Source organism: Nannobrachium achirus (assembly GCF_963921795.1).
Source record: "Nannobrachium achirus genome assembly, chromosome: 6".
Lineage (NCBI taxonomy): Eukaryota > Metazoa > Chordata > Actinopteri > Myctophiformes > Myctophidae > Nannobrachium > Nannobrachium achirus.
This window is the reverse complement of record NC_137815.1, coordinates 58,774,928-58,794,264: the sequence shown is the minus strand read 5'-3', so window position 1 is coordinate 58,794,264 and position 19,337 is coordinate 58,774,928. Positions and strand designations below refer to the sequence as shown.

General features: G+C 42.2%; 1 protein-coding gene across 1 annotated transcript; it reads right to left on the bottom strand.

The window, feature by feature from the left end:
* Window positions 1-450: 450 nt before the first annotated feature.
* LOC308287204 (CCN family member 3-like) lies at window positions 451-17,651 on the bottom strand (the record flags this gene model as incomplete). The annotated part of the gene is made up of 5 exons (XM_080728321.1): window positions 451-732; window positions 3,087-3,256; window positions 6,136-6,352; window positions 8,037-8,069; window positions 17,628-17,651. The coding sequence occupies 5 exons, from the start codon at window positions 17,649-17,651 to the stop codon at window positions 451-453; spliced, it is 726 nt and encodes a 241-aa protein (XP_080584447.1).
* Window positions 17,652-19,337: the final 1,686 nt, after the last annotated feature.

The window sequence follows — 19,337 nt, the reverse complement described above, 5'->3', positions numbered from 1 at the left end:
GCACGCACACACACACACACACACACACACACACACACACATACACGCACGCACGCACGCACACACACACACACACACACACACACACACACATGCACACACACACACACACACACACACACACACACACACACACACACACACACACACACACACACACACACTAGTCCCCACACACACACACACACACACACACACAGTGATGTCCATCGGATACCCTGCTGTCTCAGATGTCCGTCATCGCTGCTCACAACACATCAGTCATTCTAAAGCTGCCCTGCACCCCCAAAACACACACACACACACACACACGCACGTACGCACACATGCACGCACACACGCACGCATGCACTAAACCTTTTGTTCAGTTTTTTCACATTACTGACCAAACCCCTTTTTTGTCTTGTTTTATTGTCCACTTTTCTGTCTTCAACCTGGATGTCCATTATTCTACAACCAGGCTGAGGACCCCCTGACCACTGGTTTCTGGGGACACCTGTAGCTGCTGCAGGAGCAGGACTCAATCATCATGACCTGGTGATGGCTGAGCCTGCCCTGGGGACAGAGGAACACCACGCGCAATGTCCGAGTGTGGTAAGGCCTGCAGCAGTGGCCCTGGGGACACGCCGGGGCACAGAACCTGGGACGGAAGGCCTGTGTGCTCCAGCAACCCTGATGCTCCAGGCGAACAGAGATGGAAGATTTGTAGCTGCTCACGCACATGCCTGATCCCTGTGATGCACAAAAGGAAAAAACGAAACAAAAACAAAACGATCCTTGATTAATAGCACCATAATGCACAATCGTACCATGCGTTATGAAACCCCCCTCTGCCTTATAATCACTGTTTCACAGTAACTGGGGGTGTGGGAGGGCGGGGTCTGTTGTGACCTTTTTTACATTTTACTCCATTACTAAACAAATACTTGCTCAATTGAGACAAAAATGCAAAGTTAATAACTTTGAGATGTCTGTCAACTATTGGTGGTGTTTATTTGATTCAATCTCAAACCTATAAGCCACAATTTATCTTCATAAATAATATGTGCACCGGAACAATGGACCCCGTTGGCGGGGTCGATTGTGACCCTGTATGGGCCAATTGTTCTGCTTATTCTAAATTAAATAAAACGGTTATGTTAACCATTTATTATATTTTTTAACTCATAGTATGTGTTCAGAGACATGTTTTCTTTAACTTGTGTTTTACTCTTAATGTAATTCATTAACCATGAAGTCAGGTTGGCCATTGTTGCAACTTCTGGGCAAAACTAATTTCCTCTTACCATCTTCACTGTGCAGTCGTCTCTCCATTCATAAGAAGTAGGCCTATACTTGCAAAAAGCCTAATTATCTGTCTCATTTTCATAGAATGATTTAATAAATAGTTAAGAGATTTGAAATGTCACATGAGACACTGCATGTAGCCTAATAAGCATAGTCTAATTCATCATATCATAGGCCTATTGACTAACTAGTGGCAGTAAAGTGTTTTGCAGGCATTAGACACAAATTAAAATGAGAAAAGACAAATTCCACCAAAAACTCTGCCCAGCTGATGAGAGAAGTCTCTTTAGCCTCTATGCTAATCAGTTGTATATCTTTGAAGGGGCTGCACAACGGACCCCTTTTGACTAAATTCTCTGTAAGACCTAAAATAACATATTGCTTTTTGATACAGAGGGTTAAAACTTACATGACATAATAGAGGACCGATAGATGATTAAAATTAGGTATATTGTGACTGTTTGACGACTGAATTCAAAGAGCTAGACGAAAATTAGCCAACAAGCTGTTGGTGAAAAGACCTGCTTGCTTGAGAGCTGGTCCCAAAATGAAGTGAAATGAGCTTGGCACATGTTTGCAATCGTCATGAACAGGAAGGGGCTGTCCAAAGATGTCAGAAAACTGATTGGCAGTATTTTATATGATATATTATTGGTTTAAATGAAGAATATCAACTGGCCCCACTGCACAACGGGCCCCACCCTCCCCTACAGTCTGAGTCATTCAGATCAAATTTATACACACCTTTCGCTTGAAAATCACTGATTCATGGCTGATTCATACTCTGTCTGTCCCACGAGACCAAAATAGCAGAAATACAAGCTCACAATGTGTCGGATCCGCAATGTGTTGAGAGCTTGTAGGTCGGCTATTTCCGGGCACGCAACACCTTCATGTGATGAAGTATGAATCGGGGCGGGCTCAGGCAGGCATGCCAGTCTTGGTGGGAATGGAACATGGAAAAAGCCACAGTGTTTCTCTGTGCATCCTCTGTGAGTAGGAGGAAACCACAGTCAGCTTCCAGGGTTGAATGTAGTGTGCAGTAGGTGCAAGCCGTGCAACAAAGCAGTGCCAGGGATTGATGGAATGGTGGTGCAGATATCCTAGGACAACCACTGGAACCGGTTTATCTTGGTGCTAGAGTGTTTGTTTACCGCAGAGAATTATGTTGGTTCCATTTGTTCCCTCTCAGAGATAAATTAACACTGCAGCAGTTAACAATGTTAAATTGTTAATGTTGCTCACGTATTAGGTGGGTAGTATGAGTCACCAGAAAAAATAATGGGCGTTTTAATGTATTCAGAGCAGAGGAGGAAGCACGCACATCTCCAAAATATTTGCAGGTGCTGGACCAAAAATACGCACCATGAAAAGAAGAGGAAGTCCACATAGTCATATGGTCTTTTGTTTGGCAACAAAATCTTTGGCCTTTGGTGAATTTGAAAGGTCAAAGTCATCACCCATGTTGATGACATCACTCTGTGCTATTTCAAGGGTTTTACCATCGGATGACGTCACCCTGTGTTTTTTCAAGGGTTTTCCCATTGGATGACGAAAACACAGACAGACAGACTGTATCGTGTCAAACATTCAGTAAATCTATTCAAAGCGCTCACATTTGGGATTTGGCTACCCATTGGCTCCTATCATGTAAACAGTGTGTCACTGGTAACCATCATCATTGATGTAGTTGTATCAACATTATTACTTGTTGCAACAGTCATTGTTGAAGTTATATTTCTTGCCATTAGACCTAGACACACATTCACACATTCACAGCACTGTCCTGACAAGCGAACAAGGTGGGGCTTGGGGCAGTTGGCAGGCGGCATCAGGAGGTCATCGGTGCACAGGGGCACACAGGTCACTCCTCCACCCAGGCAGTGGCACAGCTGGGCACATGAAGGCTGGAATGTCTGGCCCTCCTCAAGCCTCATTCCGTTCAGTTCACAACCCAGTGCATTCTGACCTGACCGCAGGAAAGGGAGTGGAGAGGAAATGTTTTCACCTAAGTGGGTGAGGATCATACGGAATGCCCAAGGTGCCAAATCCAGGGCGAGGTGAGGCATTAAGAGCAGAGGGGGTGATTTCATGGAGTGTCCATGGTACGGACTCTACTTAACTTGATATTAAAGGACCATACTTGTGATCTAGCATGCTTAGCCCATTGACTACAATTCACAGTAGCACTGTAGTACTTGATATCCAAAGCACTGTTCATTTTTGAGGAATTGATTCAGTTCATTTCAGTAGGCTACGGCATAAAAATCTACTTGCATGTATTGCATTTACTTTTGTGATCATAGTCATGTTATTGTTGCAGATTGATTTGAAAAGTCTTTCTAAAAAATAGGCTTGAATCCAGTCTTTCTTGCAAGACAATCTGCTTTTGAATACAGATTTTGTTTCCTTATACACATTGATTGTTTCCTTATACACATTGATTTCCATAAATCGCAATGTAACTAGTCCAATCAAGGACTGCGATCCAAGTGCTGTTCTGTTACCTAGTGGAACCAGGGATGGTCCGATCAGGTTTTTTGGAACCGATCACCGAGCACCGATCCGATCAAGTTATTATTTATATATTATTTATATTTTCTAAATGTTAATGTTTTAACTTTAATTAATTAATTCACTCATGAATTCATTTATATATTTGCCTTATAGTTATTTACCAGCATTACTATGTATTTATTATCATAGCAGTAACTAATTATTCCTTCAGCACTGTGGAAATCAATACCCCAAAATGGCCTCAAGTGGGCATATTGAACGGCTGGTTGATCGGATGCACCGATCGGATCGGATCGGTGAATTTTCCTTTTGATCTAAACCACCGATTATCGCCGATCACGCTTTGATCGGCCCGATCCGATCCATTGCCGATTGATCGGTAACATCTCTAAGTGGAACATTATGTTATTATTGTTGATAGATTTGAAAATCTTTGCTGAAAATAGTAGCCTTGAAGCCAGTATTTATCCAGAGAATTTAGCCACAGAATGTTTCTACTATTGAAATAACAACATTGGTTTCCTTGTATACACATTGATTTCTATAAATAGCACTGTAACCGGGCCAATCAATGACTGTGTTCTAAGTGCTGTACTGTTATTCCCAGTGAGACACCTTAATCCCATAGTTGATGATGTAAATTGTAAAATACAGGACACTGCTGGCGAAATAATGCTCTCGTAAAGTAACAGCGCTAGGTTAATATTAGTAGAATAAACAACCGTTATTTTGTAATTAGTTCTGAGAACATTTATGGTAATAACTTGAAGTATAGATTTCCAATATTATGTTCTCATTTTGGAAAGGTAATGCCTATTTCAAGCTAGAAAGGGGCAACAGGGTGCGATTACGTGACCTCAGGTACAAGTCCATCTCAAACTAGAAAGATAATTATGTTCTCTGGTCTCATGAACTTGAGAGAATGTGCTCCCCAAGAAAACATGACAAAAACCTTTATCGCAGGTCTAGAAATTAAATCCTTGTTGTTTCCCTCACTTGTGCCTTTTCCTTTTGTCTTAGTCCCTCCCACTGAGGATAAAAGACAAAACAATGCAAGGATAGTAGAAACGAAGAAATATGTTGTTAAGCCATTTCCTCTGATATGTCATGTTACATGACGTCAATTTCTGATTACAACACATTTCCCAGTCAAGATTCTGTTTAGATAGATATACTGTAAACCTGCTCATTGAGCGAATTTGCAACATTCATATCTTATTAAAGGACAACTTTAGTTTTTTACAACAAGGGTTCATATTTTAGGTTGTAAAATAATATAAAAGATGAGTGTTAAAATGATTTCATTTACTTCTTTCTATTGTTTTAGAGATTCTTATTTCAGTGGTTGGGGGCATGCGTACAAGTGGCTAAATATGTCATTTTACACAGAATAAGCCCATTCTCAAGATACAACACAACCTTTCATGGTTGGATGTGACTTATGGGGGCTAGAAGTGTTACTGTAAATAGCAATAAAGAAACTGCTGGCTTGTGTCTAAAAATACATAAATGGTAAATGGTGCATTTATATAGCGCTTTTAATCCAAAGCGCTTTACATAGATTGTGCATTACATTCACCCATTCACACACACATTCATACACCGGTGGCGGAGGAAGCCATGCAAGGCACCAACCTACTCACCGGAGGCAATTAGGGGTTCAGAGTCTTGCCCAAGGACCCTTCGACATTAACTCAGGGGGAGCCCGGATTCGAACTGGGAACCCTTCGGGATTTATACCCTTCGTGCTCTAATAGCAGTTTCTCTACCCCTGAGCTATGCCGCCCCGTATTTAGCCACTTGTACGCATGCCCCCATGCGTACGCATGCCCCACATTTTAGCACAGTAAACGTGATAAAACAATAGAACGAAGCAAATGAAAACATTTTAACACTCACTTTTTCTTTTCTCTAATTACAATCTAAAATATGAAACCTTGTTGTAAAAAAACAAAGTTGTCCTTCAAGGTAAGGTAAACTTTATTTGTCCACAAGGGAAATTTGTCTTGGGCTTTCACCCCTGCTACAGCCACACACAAAACATCAGTAACAAAATACATAGTAGAAATGACAAGAGGCAGAGGGGGGACACAACATTACACCGTGCACAGTGATTAATCATTTAACTGTTGTAATTTACTTAATTATTCAGGTAAGTTCGATAACGTATGACTATCGTGGAAAACACATTATTTGTGTCCATGGGTTGATATTTTGTTAGATCAAAATTTTATTGCATTTATCCGGCAAAGATTTCAAGCAGAAATACATTTCCAACACTGCTGGATCTAACCTAAAACAGCTCCACTGGAAATAAATGTATGCCCTCACCCACACATTCTCCAGGACCTCCGGGATAGCTGGCGCTGTAGTCACACTGCAACCCTCTCTGGCTGTCACAGGGCATCCTGTCAGTGCAGGCTTCACCCTCCTGTCCAGCACACACCTGGCAGCAGCGACACCCATCCAGGACCAGGGGGACCGGGGGAGGGCAGCGGGGTGCAGGTCGTTGGCACTGGCATGGCCAGCCACAAGACTGGCAGCACACCTGAAAGGTAGGACATGGCTTTCATGTTTTTCTTTAATGTTTTCAGTCCAAGGACCCTTAGTTGAGAGAGCGATGAAGCACAATCATCAGTGTATTTTGGATTCATGTCAATTTGTGTTTTCAGATATTTAACCACTGGAACCGTCAATACTTATAAAACTTGACCTTTCACTCAGTAGTCTACTAGTCTCTAGACTAAGTCACTACTTAGTCTACTCTTTTCCCCCTCTACACCAAAGCAATTTGCTGAAAATAGACGATCTACAAGCTCACAATGCCTCGCAGCGCGAGGCGTTGTGAGCAGGTAGATCTGCTATTTTTGGCTAAAGTTCTGTGAATATGGACACTACGGTTCAAGTGGTTAATATTAAAAAAGGACTCAAAGATTTGCAGGACCCCCTGTAGTAACTCTCAGGACCCCCTAGGGGTCCCGGACACCCTCTTGAAGACCCCTGCTTTATCTGATAATGGGATCAGACTAAATCAAATGACATTTGGGCATCCGGTTTGAAACAAGATGTGTGTATCTTCAGCCATCAACAATTTTGCATCACTAAGGATGTTGAGACACAAATGACTCTTGCAGCGGCACTGTGCTGAACATTTAACCTGCTTTTGCTTCTGAAGTGTGTGGATAAAGCAGGAAGTTATGTTAGAGACAATTTGGAGAACAGGAAGTCAATTATCTTGATCAAAGAGAACGCAAATCACAGCATTTCATCACAGTGTGTCACAATGTGTACAAGGAAACTAAACAATCACTGTTAGATTAAGAAAATCTGATGAGATATTAAGAAATAAGACTCGGACAGACATTTTGATGATAGACCATTGTATTCAAAGGAACTGGACAGTGGACAGAGGTTACAGATTACAGACAATGCTGGGTTCCCCCTCTGACTAGGTACAAAATGCAAGAGTTTATAAAGTGTTCTTATCTCATGGGCGTTTACACAAATATGACACAAGATGTCCATAAATACCTCAACATCAATCACAGGTATTATTTTTTATATAATTATGATATTATTATATATGAATACCAGGCTTTCCTCCGCGGTGGAAAGCCTGGCAACACGAGGTTAAACACCTTGTGGTCCAGCTATAGAGACACTGTCATTACAATTGTGCCTTAGCTGATCACATTTTTGTATGTTGACTTAGCTAAGACAAATTTAGGAGAAAGAGGGATATGGTGGAATAAAGTCCACCCACCCACTGATGGTAGTTTCCAAATCATGTGGTGTGATCACTCCTATAATCCACAGTATGGCATGTTTATGTTGAATGTGTCAAAACAGAATTATTACACCTACTGTAGGCATATTCACAGAAGCCAGCAAACTGTCAGACTCTCAAGCTCCAGGCACTTAATATGAATTATCTTATGAAACGAACCAAGTAGTCTTGTACAAACAACCAGTCAAGTCACAGAATGTCTGAGTGTTAGCTCTGACAACAGCATGCCATTTTACTCTCATACTCTGCAAAGAACCTCCCATCATAGCAGGACCATAGAGGCCTGTATATTGATCTGGCTGTGGTGCTAATACAGAAATCATACTGATATAGAAACATTCAATAATGTCTGATACAGAAATGATTAAAAGGTTTTAGAATACTAATATGCCAAAATAATTGAGAATTGCTAAATTGAGGAAGCATCAAGGTTGCCAGCCCTCACCTGAGTGATGATACAAAGGAGCAAGGAGCCAAGCTGCACGGAGTCCCCCACTGTCCATTATTGCCAGTTAGTTTTCTCTTCCTCTCCTTCACTGTTGATCTCCTATTAAATCTGATCTTAGCAATGCGCCATCCTCCTTCCATTTATTTAGAAAGGTCTAGCTTCTGATGTCACAGACGGTGGACTGCAGTGTAAATACTTATTGGACAGGATTCAAAAATCTCAGCAGCCATAACCCACAGCGACGCTCTTTAAATATTTTTACGCATCCTGCGCGATAGAATCACATTTACACTGCATCTAAAGACTCCACCTTTTGCACAAAAAACGCGCATTTTTATCCCAATGTTCCTAGCAGCTTCTCCTGAACCTATTGTATTCGCAAGATGTACACTTTGTAGAAAAGTAATGTGTGGCTTTACTATGCAAATCTTTCCCCAGAGCTTCTCCTACGCAATTTTCGTCACGAAAGTATCAGGTTACAGTTTGCTTCAGCAGTGACGGGCGCGCAGCGAGAGCCTAGCTAGCCGAGAGCCTGTATCTTACAAGAAGTTGGCGGCCCTTCGGACCACTCACATCTAGAGTTCGGCCCACTCACCTCTTCACAGCAACATACTGTCTGTCTGTGTGTGTGTGTGTGTGTGTGTGTGTGTGTGTGTGTGTGTGTGTGTGTGTGTGTGTGTGTGTGTGTGTGTGTGTGTGTGTGTGTAGGGGTGTGTGTGTGTGTGTGTGTTGCTAAAATGAAAACATTGAAATAATGAAAATAAAACATTGGCAGGCCTATTATAGTAATAATAATAACACAATTAGGCCAAAACTTTTTTTTTTTTCACAAAACTTTTTTTTTCTCAAATTTTTTTTTTGTCTCAAAAAACTATTTTTTCTCAAAAAAAAATTTTCTCAAAAAAAATTTTTTTCTCAACTACCCATATTTGCCCATTACAAATCCATTTCATTGCTGGTATACGGCGAGGGCCCCCGGAGGGGGCCCGAGCTCTAGATTTGAGGGCCCCCGAAGGGGGCCCGAAATTCTAGTAGTTCTAATTCCACACTCCTGTTGCTCCACCATTTCCTCCACTACTCTGTGCCCTTGGCTCAGGCTCCTGCAAAGCCTTTCTTGTGGCCAGTATATGGGTCACGGTTGAGTTCATTGCACTAGATGATTTAGGTGTTTTGTAACACCCTAATGACAAAAAAAGTCTATCATGATCCTTTATTCTCAAGTATGCATCTGTACAGACAGACATTCTAAGAGGATGCTCTAAGTCCTAAGAGTCCAATTTTGCTTCAGATAGAAAACGCTTAAAGGACTACTTCACCACTTTTCAACGTATCTTCATATAAATTGGTCCTCACTAATGTTCACGATACAATTGAGAACACAAAAAGAACAGCTCTTCCCTATTTGTAAATAAAAATACATTAGTATTAATTATACTGTGATAGGGTTCTTGGTAAAATGTTTGAACCCACTTCAAACCACAAACCAGTAGGTATACTATAATGTAGGCTTTAAAAATCACTTACAACTAGAAGCAGTGCTCTTCCGAGCACAGGTCTCCACCAGGTCAGGCATGTAATGTGTTTTACATAAGTCGGCCTCCTGATGGCGCTATAAAAGGCTGATGTAAAAAATGCAGGGAAAAGGTTTTACCTTGGCCTCTAAGGAGTGCGCATACAAAGTTTGACACTAATCGGTGGAGTTATAGGTGAAAACATGAATCGGCCTGTTATAGCGCCACCATGAGGCTGATTTGGTTTTTCTTAAGTGGCATTTATTCCTCTGCCTATTGGGAATGTGCATGCACAATTTCACCAAAATCGCACACTGCGTTCAGGATTTCAGGCATTTTATTCAAAACTGACCAATCCTGCAAACTTTGAAAGCCAGTTTTAGTCAATCAGGATGGAATATGGAAAATCTGACACATCCATGTCGATCACATGACTGTAGAGATACTGTGTACTGATTTACGTGATTTTTGGACAAAATCTGTAGGAGTACTGGCAAAAGTTAGTTTTGCAAAAGTCGGCCTCCTGGTGGCGCTAGCACAGGCCCATGTGAAATATTTGGGGCAGAGGTTCTGAATTGGTGTCGAGGGAGTGTGTGTGCACAGTTTGGCAGCGACCGGGCCAACGGCGCCGGAGATTAGCTGGTAACGGACAACCGGACGGACGGAGGGACGGACGGACGCACGGACGGACGGACGGACGGACGCACGGACGGACGGACGGACGGAGGGGAAAACATACTCTCCCTCAGCCTTCGGCTGGTGGAGACAATAATTGCATGCTGCACTGAATGTGTGTTGTAATGAATATTTTACTGTGAAAATCCTTGACTTCATGTCTTGAGTTGTCCAAATCCACACACCTTCTTAACCAGAGGGATCCAACAATGTCACGCTCAGATTTGTATTAATACACCTCTTTCCAAGAAGGCAATGACTTACTGTATGTCCGGCAGGTTTCTAGTTTCTACAAGTCTTGTTCAGCCCAGAGAATACAACTCACTCACTTGTATTGTGGGGTTGCAAACCCTGCGGTCATATGTACCGTAGCTACTGTACAACTAATGTTACAGATCTCCATAAAGATGCCAGGAAATTATTTGTTGTTCATGATGCATTTAATTTGATTCACATTTTTTGATTTCTCTTTCAAAGACCTTATTATTAAGACGAAGAGGTATTTGCTCCACATAATGTGCACCAAAGACAGACCACTCGCTTCCCCAGACTCTGTAAATAGATTTTCCTCAACTTTGGATGTGTTCTTCTGCAGTGATACAACAAGAAGGGAATGTAAAAGCCAAATTCCGCGAAAGCACATCTGCTGTTACAATAACAAAAGTGGCGTGGGCCAGGAGGCAGCTTTGAAACTTTGAAAGCTGTTTTTGCTATACAGGACGCTTGAAGCATTTTTCCCCCTCTGTGTTTTTACATAGACACAACAAAATAATACAATAACTAGAAGCAGTGCTCTTCCGAGCACAGGTCTCCACCAGGTCAGGCATGTAATGTGTTTTACATAAGTCGGCCTCCTGATGGCGCTATAAAAGGCTGATGTAAAAAATGCAGGGAAAAGGTTTTACCTTGGCCTCTAAGGAGTGCGCATACAAAGTTTGACACTAATCGGTGGAGTAATAGGTGAAAACATGAATCGGCCTGTTATAGCGCCACCATGAGGCTGATTTGATTTTTCTTAAGTGGCATTTATTCCTCTGCCTACTGGGAATGTGCATGCACAATTTCACCAAAATCGCACACTGCGTTCAGGATTTCAGGCATTTTATTCAAAACTGACCAATCCTGCAAACTTTGAAAGACAGTTTTAGCCAATCAGGATGGAATATGGAAAATCTGACACATCCATGTCGATCACATGACTGTAGAGATACTGTCTACTGATTTACGTGATTTTTGGACAAAATCTGTAGGAGTACTGGCAAAAGTTAGTTTTGCAAAAGTCGGCCTCCTGGTGGCGCTAGAACAGGCCCATGTGAAATATTTGGGGCAGAGGTTCTGAATTGGTGTCGAGGGAGTGTGTGTGCACAGTTTGGCAGCGACCGGGCCAACGGCGCCGGAGATTAGCTGGTAACGGACAAACGGACGGACGGACGGACGCACGCACGGACGGACGGACGGACGGACGGACGGACGCACGCACGGACGGACGGACGGACGGAGGGGAAAACATACTCTCCCTCAGCCTTCGGCTGGTGGAGACAATAATAATAATACAAACGTATTGGTGTGTAAGCACAAGTTTGGCAATACGGTATAACCCTCAAGGATATGAATTATGAAATGAAATACAAGAATGGATATGTAATCTAAACAGATTCAGAGGTCAATAGGATGCTATGGTGAAGGGTTTAAATGCTTGAACAGCTTATTCATATTTTGATAAACTCATGCACAGGTAGAACATTCTGAATTCTTCTCTCCTAAATGTATCTATAGTGTGTGAAGTGTAACACATCATCCTGAAGACCAATCTAAACAGGATACTGATGACAAATGCATTTCAGTGAAATTATTACTTATAAAGGCTTACTTAAAAAAAAGATCTCGACAATAATTACGGTAATTCAACTTAATAAATTAACACCAGTGATATTGCTTTCCCAAGCTGTCAGATCAGATTTGGTTCTGCAACTTTAGAAAGCCTTTTTCTTTTTCTTTTGCAGTAAGAGACAAAGAGAGGAAGGGAGGGAGAGAGAGAGAGAGAGACTCATAGATTACAAATACACAAAGAGAGTTTGAACAAACATGGCTAATAACAAAAACACTCCCATATCTGCTGGGCAAAGTACTTGTATGGCAATGTGAAAACACATGGAGCTGAGTTCCCAGATGTATTTATTTCGCCCCCTAGTGGCGAAAATAAATACATCTGGGAACTCAGATTAGAGCTGTTGTGACAGAAAAGGACATCCAATGGAATACAACAGTCATAAAGACAATATCACAATTCCTCTGTACTTTTATTTGTATATCTTTAGTTGAAACAAATTACATTTAATTTCAGAGTTGCAATGTTGCAACACAGTTCTCATTTCCATTTAACATACAGTACATTTCTTAATTGTCTCCACCAGGCCAAAGGCCTATGGTGCTTCCTATGGTGCTACCCTGTCATCTATGGCACTTACTATCTATGGTGCTTCCATGTTACTATTGTGTTTTTATGGTGCTTCCCTGTAATCTATGATGCTTCCTAATCTGTCGCAGAGATTTGATGCTGAGTGCCAAGTAGTGAGGCACTGAGTCCCATTGAGTCTGAGTCTTTGGTATGACCTGGCCGGGGATCAAACGTCTCTGTCTCATTAAGTTTGAGAGCTTGAGCACGGTCGGACACTCTAACCACAAGGCCACTGAGCTGCGACATAGGCCTACTAGCGTCATTTCCAGGGGGTGTGCTTGTACATCAAGCTACCTCACACTTCTACCATGCTTAAGGTCTACAACGACCAAGGAACTGACGGAGCACCCGACAGTACCTAACGCTGCCACCAATGTAGCCTCGGCCGGGAGGCGAACCCGGGAACCAAATATCCAATGGCATGTACGTTACCAGTCAGCCAGAGAGCCAGGCTCGCTAGCGAACAGCAACGCACACACCGTATAGCCTACAAAAGGCTCCTGCCCTAAGGGCCCCATGGCTCAGCAAGGCTTACTACTACTTATGGTGCTTCCTGTTGCTTCTATGGTGCTTCCCTAATCTTCTATGGTGCTTCATATGGTGCTTCCCTGTCTTCTATGGTGCTTCATATGGTGCTTCCCTATCTTCTATGCCATAGAAGACAGGGAAGCACCATATGAAGCACCATAGAATCTATGGTGCTTCATATGGTGCTTCCCTGTCTTCTATGGTGCTTCATATGGTGCTTCCCTGTCTTCTATGGTGCTTCCCTGTCTTCTATGGTGCTTCCCTGTCTTCTATGGTGCTTCCCTGTCTTCTATGGTGCGGGTGTGTAGCATTGTTCCAACGTATCATTACTCCAAACTAGAAAGAACACTATCTCCAACCCCAAACCTAGTAACCCTAACTGTACACAAGACTAATGAGACGTCGACATGCTTGCAGGCACTTGTAGGCACTCCTGGCCTGGTAGAGACACTTTTCTAGTTTTGATAGTTTTTATTTCAAACTTTCTTTGGTAATGTAAACATACTTTTTTTCCAATGTCAATAAAGCCCCTTTGAATAGAGAGAGAGAGAGGGAGGGAGAGAGAGAGCGAGAGAGAGAGAGAGAGAAAGAGAGAGAGAGAGAGAGAGAGAGAGAGCCATAGAAACCTGAGATCTGTTTGGAGGGTTGGACTAGAGTCCAATTTTGCTTCAGATAGAAAACGCTTAAAGGACTACTTCACCACTTTTCAACGTATCTTCATATAAATTGGTCCTCACTAATGTTCACGATACAATTGAGAACACAAAAAGAACAGCTCTTCCCTATTTGTAAATAAAAATACATTAGTATTAATTATACTGTGATAGGGTTCTTGGTAAAATGTTTGAACCCACTTCAAACCACAAACCAGTAGGTATACTATAATGTAGGCTTTAAAAATCCCTTACAATAATTGCATGCTGCACTGAATGTGTGTTGTAATGAATATTTTACTGTGAAAATCCTTGACTTCATGTCTTGAGTTGTCCAAATCCACACACCTTCTTAACCAGAGGGATCCAACAATGTCACGCTCAGATTTGTATTAATACACCTCTTTCCAAGAAGGCAATGACTTACTGTATGTCCGGCAGGTTTCTAGTTTCTACAAGTCTTGTTCAGCCCAGAGAATACAACTCACTCACTTGTATTGTGGGGTTGCAAACCCTGCGGTCATATGTACCGTAGCTACTGTACAACTAATGTTACAGATCTCCATAAAGATGCCAGGAAATTATTTGTTGTTCATGATGCATTTAATTTGATTCACATTTTTTGATTTCTCTTTCAAAGACCTTATTATTAAGACGAAGAGGTATTTGCTCCACATAATGTGCACCAAAGACAGACCACTCGCTTCCCCAGACTCTGTAAATAGATTTTCCTCAACTTTGGATGTGTTCTTTTGCAGTGATACAACAAGAAGGGAATGTAAAAGCCAAATTCCGCGAAAGCACATCTGCTGTTACAATAACAAAAGTCGCGTGGGCCAGGAGGCAGCTTTGAAACTTTGAAAGCTGTTTTTGCTATACAGGACGCTTGAAGCATTTTTACCCCTCCGTGTTTTTACATAGACACAACAAAATATAAGAACATCGTATCAAGCACAAGTTTGGCAATACAGTATAAGCCTCAAGGATATGAATTATGAAATGAAATACAAGAATGGATATGTAATCTAAACAGATTCAGAGGTCAATAGGATGCTATGGTGAAGGGTTTAAATGCTTGAACAGCTTATTCATATTTTGATAAACTCATGCACAGGTAGAACATTCTGAATTCTTCTCTCCTAAATGTATCTATAGTGTGTGAAGTGTAACACATCATCCTGAAGACCAATCTAAACAGGATACTGATGACAAATGCATTTCAGTGAAATTATTACTTATAAAGGCTTACTTAAAAAAATGATCTTGACAATAATTACGGTAATTCAACTTAACACCAGTGATATTGCTTTCCCAAGCTGTCAGATCAGATTTGGTTCTGCAACTTTAGAAAGCCTTTTTCTTTTTCTTTTGCAGTAAGAGACAAAGAGAGGAAGGGAGGGAGAGAGAGAGAGAGAGACTCATAGATTACAAATACACAAAGAGAGTTTGAACAAACATGGCTAATAACAAAAACACTCCCATATCTGCTGGGCAAAGTACTTGTATGGCAATGTGAAAACACATGGAGCTGAGTTCCCAGATGTATTTATTTCGCCCCCTAGTGGCGAAAATAAATTCATCTGGGAACTCAGATTAGAGCTGTTGTGACAGAAAAGGACATCCAATGGAATACAACAGTCATAAAGACAATATCACAATTCCTCTGTACTTTTATTTGTATATCTTTAGTTGAAACAAATTACATTTAATTTCAGTGTTGCAATGTTGCAACACAGTTCTCATTTCCATTTAACATACAGTACATTTCTTAATTGTCTCCACCAGGCCAAAGGCCTATGGTGCTTCCTATGGTGCTACCCTGTCATCTATGGCACTTACTATCTATGGTGCTTCCATGTTACTATTGTGTTTTTATGGTGCTTCCCTGTAATCTATGATGCTTCCTAATCTGTCGCAGAGATTTGATGCTGAGTGCCAAGTAGTGAGGCACTGAGTCCCATTGAGTCTGAGTCTTTGGTATGACCTGGCCGGGGATCAAACGTCTCTGTCTCATTAGAGAGCTTGAGCACGGTCGGACACTCTAACCACAAGGCCACTGAGCTGCGACATAGGCCTACTAGCGTCATTTCCAGGGGGTGTGCTTGTACATCAAGCTACCTCACACTTCTACCATGCTTAAGGTCTACAACGACCAAGGAACTGACGGAGCACCCGACAGTACCTAACGCTGCCACCAATGTAGCCTCGGCCGGGAGGCGAACCCGGGACCCAAATATCCAATGGCATGTACGTTACCAGTCAGCCAGAGAGCCAGGCTCGCTAGCGAACAGCAACGCACACACCGTATAGCCTACAAAAGGCTCCTGCCCTAAGGGCCCCATGGCTCAGCAAGGCTTACTACTACTTATGGTGCTTCCTGTTGCTTCTATGGTGCTTCCCTATCTTCTATGGTGCTTCATATGGTGCTTCCCTGTCTTCTATGGTGCTTCATATGGTGCTTCCCTATCTTCTATGGTGCTTCATATGGTGCTTCCCTGTCTTCTATGGTGCTTCATATGGTGCTTCCCTGTCTTCTATGGTGCTTCCCTGTCTTCTATGGTGCTTCCCTGTCTTCTATGGTGCGGGTGTGTAGCATTGTTCCAACGTATCATTACTCCAAACTAGAAAGAACACTATCTCCAACCCCAAACCTAGTAACCCTAACTGTACACAAGACTAATGAGACGTCGACATGCTTGCGGGCACTTGTAGGCACTCCTGGCCTGGTAGAGACACGTTTTGATAGTTTTTATTTCAAACTTTCTTTGGTAATGTAAACATACTTTTTTTCCAATGTCAATAAAGCCCCTTTGAATAGAGAGAGAGAGAGGGGGAGGGAGAGAGAGAGAGAGCGAGAGAGAGAGAGAGAGAGAGAGAGAGAGAGAGAGAGAGAGAGAGAGAGAGAGAGAGAGAGAGCCATAGAAACCTGAGATCTGTTTGGAGGGTTGGACTAAAGGTAAACCCGCCCTCCATCAGTGGCCCCCTCTAGGACCTTATTGGTACACAAGTGCACTTCTTAGCACTTCTTAGCAGAGTTAGTTACAATTCTTCGCTTCTTATCCATTGACAAAATGGACACAAACCTATCCCTCTCGTTTCTTTGTCAAAATGACCCATTTTACTCTTTTTGTGCCTCGGATTTGATGACTGCCTCTCAGACTGTCAATAATTTCGCAAAGGAACAGAAACGACTAATGAAGGTAGGGATTATGTTTCATTTGAACTGTGTTTTAATTGAAGAAAAAAAACAAGGTGCTGTAATATATTTTATTAGGCTTTGTGAAAACACTACCTAAATGTACAAGAGTTTTGCCTTAACTAATCATATTGGCCAAATAAGCTGCTTTTTATTAATGGGCTTCTGTCAACTGTCCAGTGTCATCTAATCTAAATAGTTATTAACTACTAATGTAAACTGAAGTGAATACAATGTGACATTTAACCATTCAAGTCACAGAAGTGACACACGCACGCACGCGCGTGCGTGCGTGCGTGTGTGTGTGTTTCGCGCTCACAAAGCGGTGCAATGTGGCGCTTTGAGCTGGTTGATTGACTATGTTTAGGGTCACTCAACCAAGTATAAATCAAGCCCAAGTCCAAAAGACTCAAAGGTTGATTTCAAAACCTCTGCATTTTGATAATTGTTTTCAGTTGCCAACCTTCAGGAATCCGTTTTTCCTGTTTCTGAATTAAGTGACAGTTTCACACCATTGAACATTGTGTCCGAGAAAAGGCCTCTATTTTCAGCCCCACTACTACTTACCTTGATGCCAGGCTGGTAAAACATTAGGCAAACATGATGTCTCTGAAATAGGGACTTGAATGGTACCCATGGTAACAGGAAGGCCAGGTCACTCATTTACAGCCCCCTATAATGTTTGTCAAGATCTCTTCAGATCCTTCAGAGATAGCCCACACTGGTCTAAGAAGAGAACACAACACAGGTTTACACTGAAAAACAAAAAGTAAAGTAACACATATTGTACAAACTCAAATTCATCATCTTATCTTTGCACACCAAGATGCAGGCACTAGTATAATGTTATAATGAATCTCAAGGCTTCTCCAGCACATCAGACTCGACTGATCTCTCAACCCTACATTGCAGACACTCCGGGCGTTGGAGCAGGAGAAGGTAAGCCGCCTGCGCCAACTGAGCGACGACAGGAGGACGTTTGCATTTGCCATGAACAAGAAGCTGGGCAAGCAAGGAACAAGACCCCAAACAGCCCCCTTATCCTCCTCCATTGCATCCTCATTCAGGGGGACTCAATCAGCTCCTGCTGTCCTCTTCCACAGCCCCAATACAAGGGCCCTCAGAGGACACGGGAGAGGTGCCAGTGCCAGTACACAAGATACAGGAGTCAAAAGGGAACTGCACTCCTCCTACCTCTCACCATTAGCAGCAAAGTTAAAGAAGGACAAAACAAGTATTGCTCAAGACAGGAATGAAAGCAATGTGAGTACAGTGACATAATGTTGACATTACTATAAACTGGCTATTACTTTGAGTGACAGCTGTAATAGAAGACAAGCTGTATGCAGCTTGCCTCAAACAGAGGCTTTCTCATGAGGTGGCAAGATCTGTTTGTTTTCAGTTACTACTTTTTTCCTCCCTCTCTTCTCTCTCTCTCTCTCTCTCTCTCTCTCTCTCTCTCTCTCTCTCTCTCTCTCTCTCTCTCTCTCTCTCTCTCTCTCTCTCTCTCTCTCGTTTAATAAGGGTTCACCGGCAGGTCAGGGTTGTTGTCAGTGTGGACATCCCAGGAAGCCAGTGTCAAGAAGACAAAGTTGTCCTGTGGTATTCAAGAGGCATCAATCCTCCTGATTCCATGTCCACCGACTTCCCTGGACATAAAGACATGGCAGTTGCCTATTGAGAGAGTGGCCCATTGAGAAGTGCATGCATTGCAGCTGAACTTTCACAAGAGAGCAACAGCTTGTTTCATAATTATTTTGTTCATACTAGATGTTGTTTGACAGGCTGGGTAGCAAAGACATATTTGTGACTATTCAACTAACAGAACTGAATGTATGTGTGTGTACAGATAATCTTGGACGCAGCTGGAAATCAGACTTTGCATGCACACTCCCGCCAAGAAAGACACTCCAAGTCATCGTGGCACAGGTTGCATTAATTCTGGGTCACTAAAACAAATCCTTGGATTCCTTTTTTGTCTCATCATCTCTATGAGTCATGTCATGTGACAATGAACCTCAAACAAAAACGCCATGTATCATGAACCCCACATGCACCTATGGAGCGCCCTCTTTCTTTTCTGCCCATAGGGGCCACCACAAAACACAAAACGTTTAATCATACAGCATGTTATAAAAATGCAGCTTCCTCCTCTTGTCCTGCAGGCTGCAACCCATGCATGACTGGGTTGCAGCTACCCATTAGGCCACCCAGTCTGGCGAAGACCTCCACTACAAGATGCACCTTTTTTTAATAGTTAATCCCTAATCCTGCAAT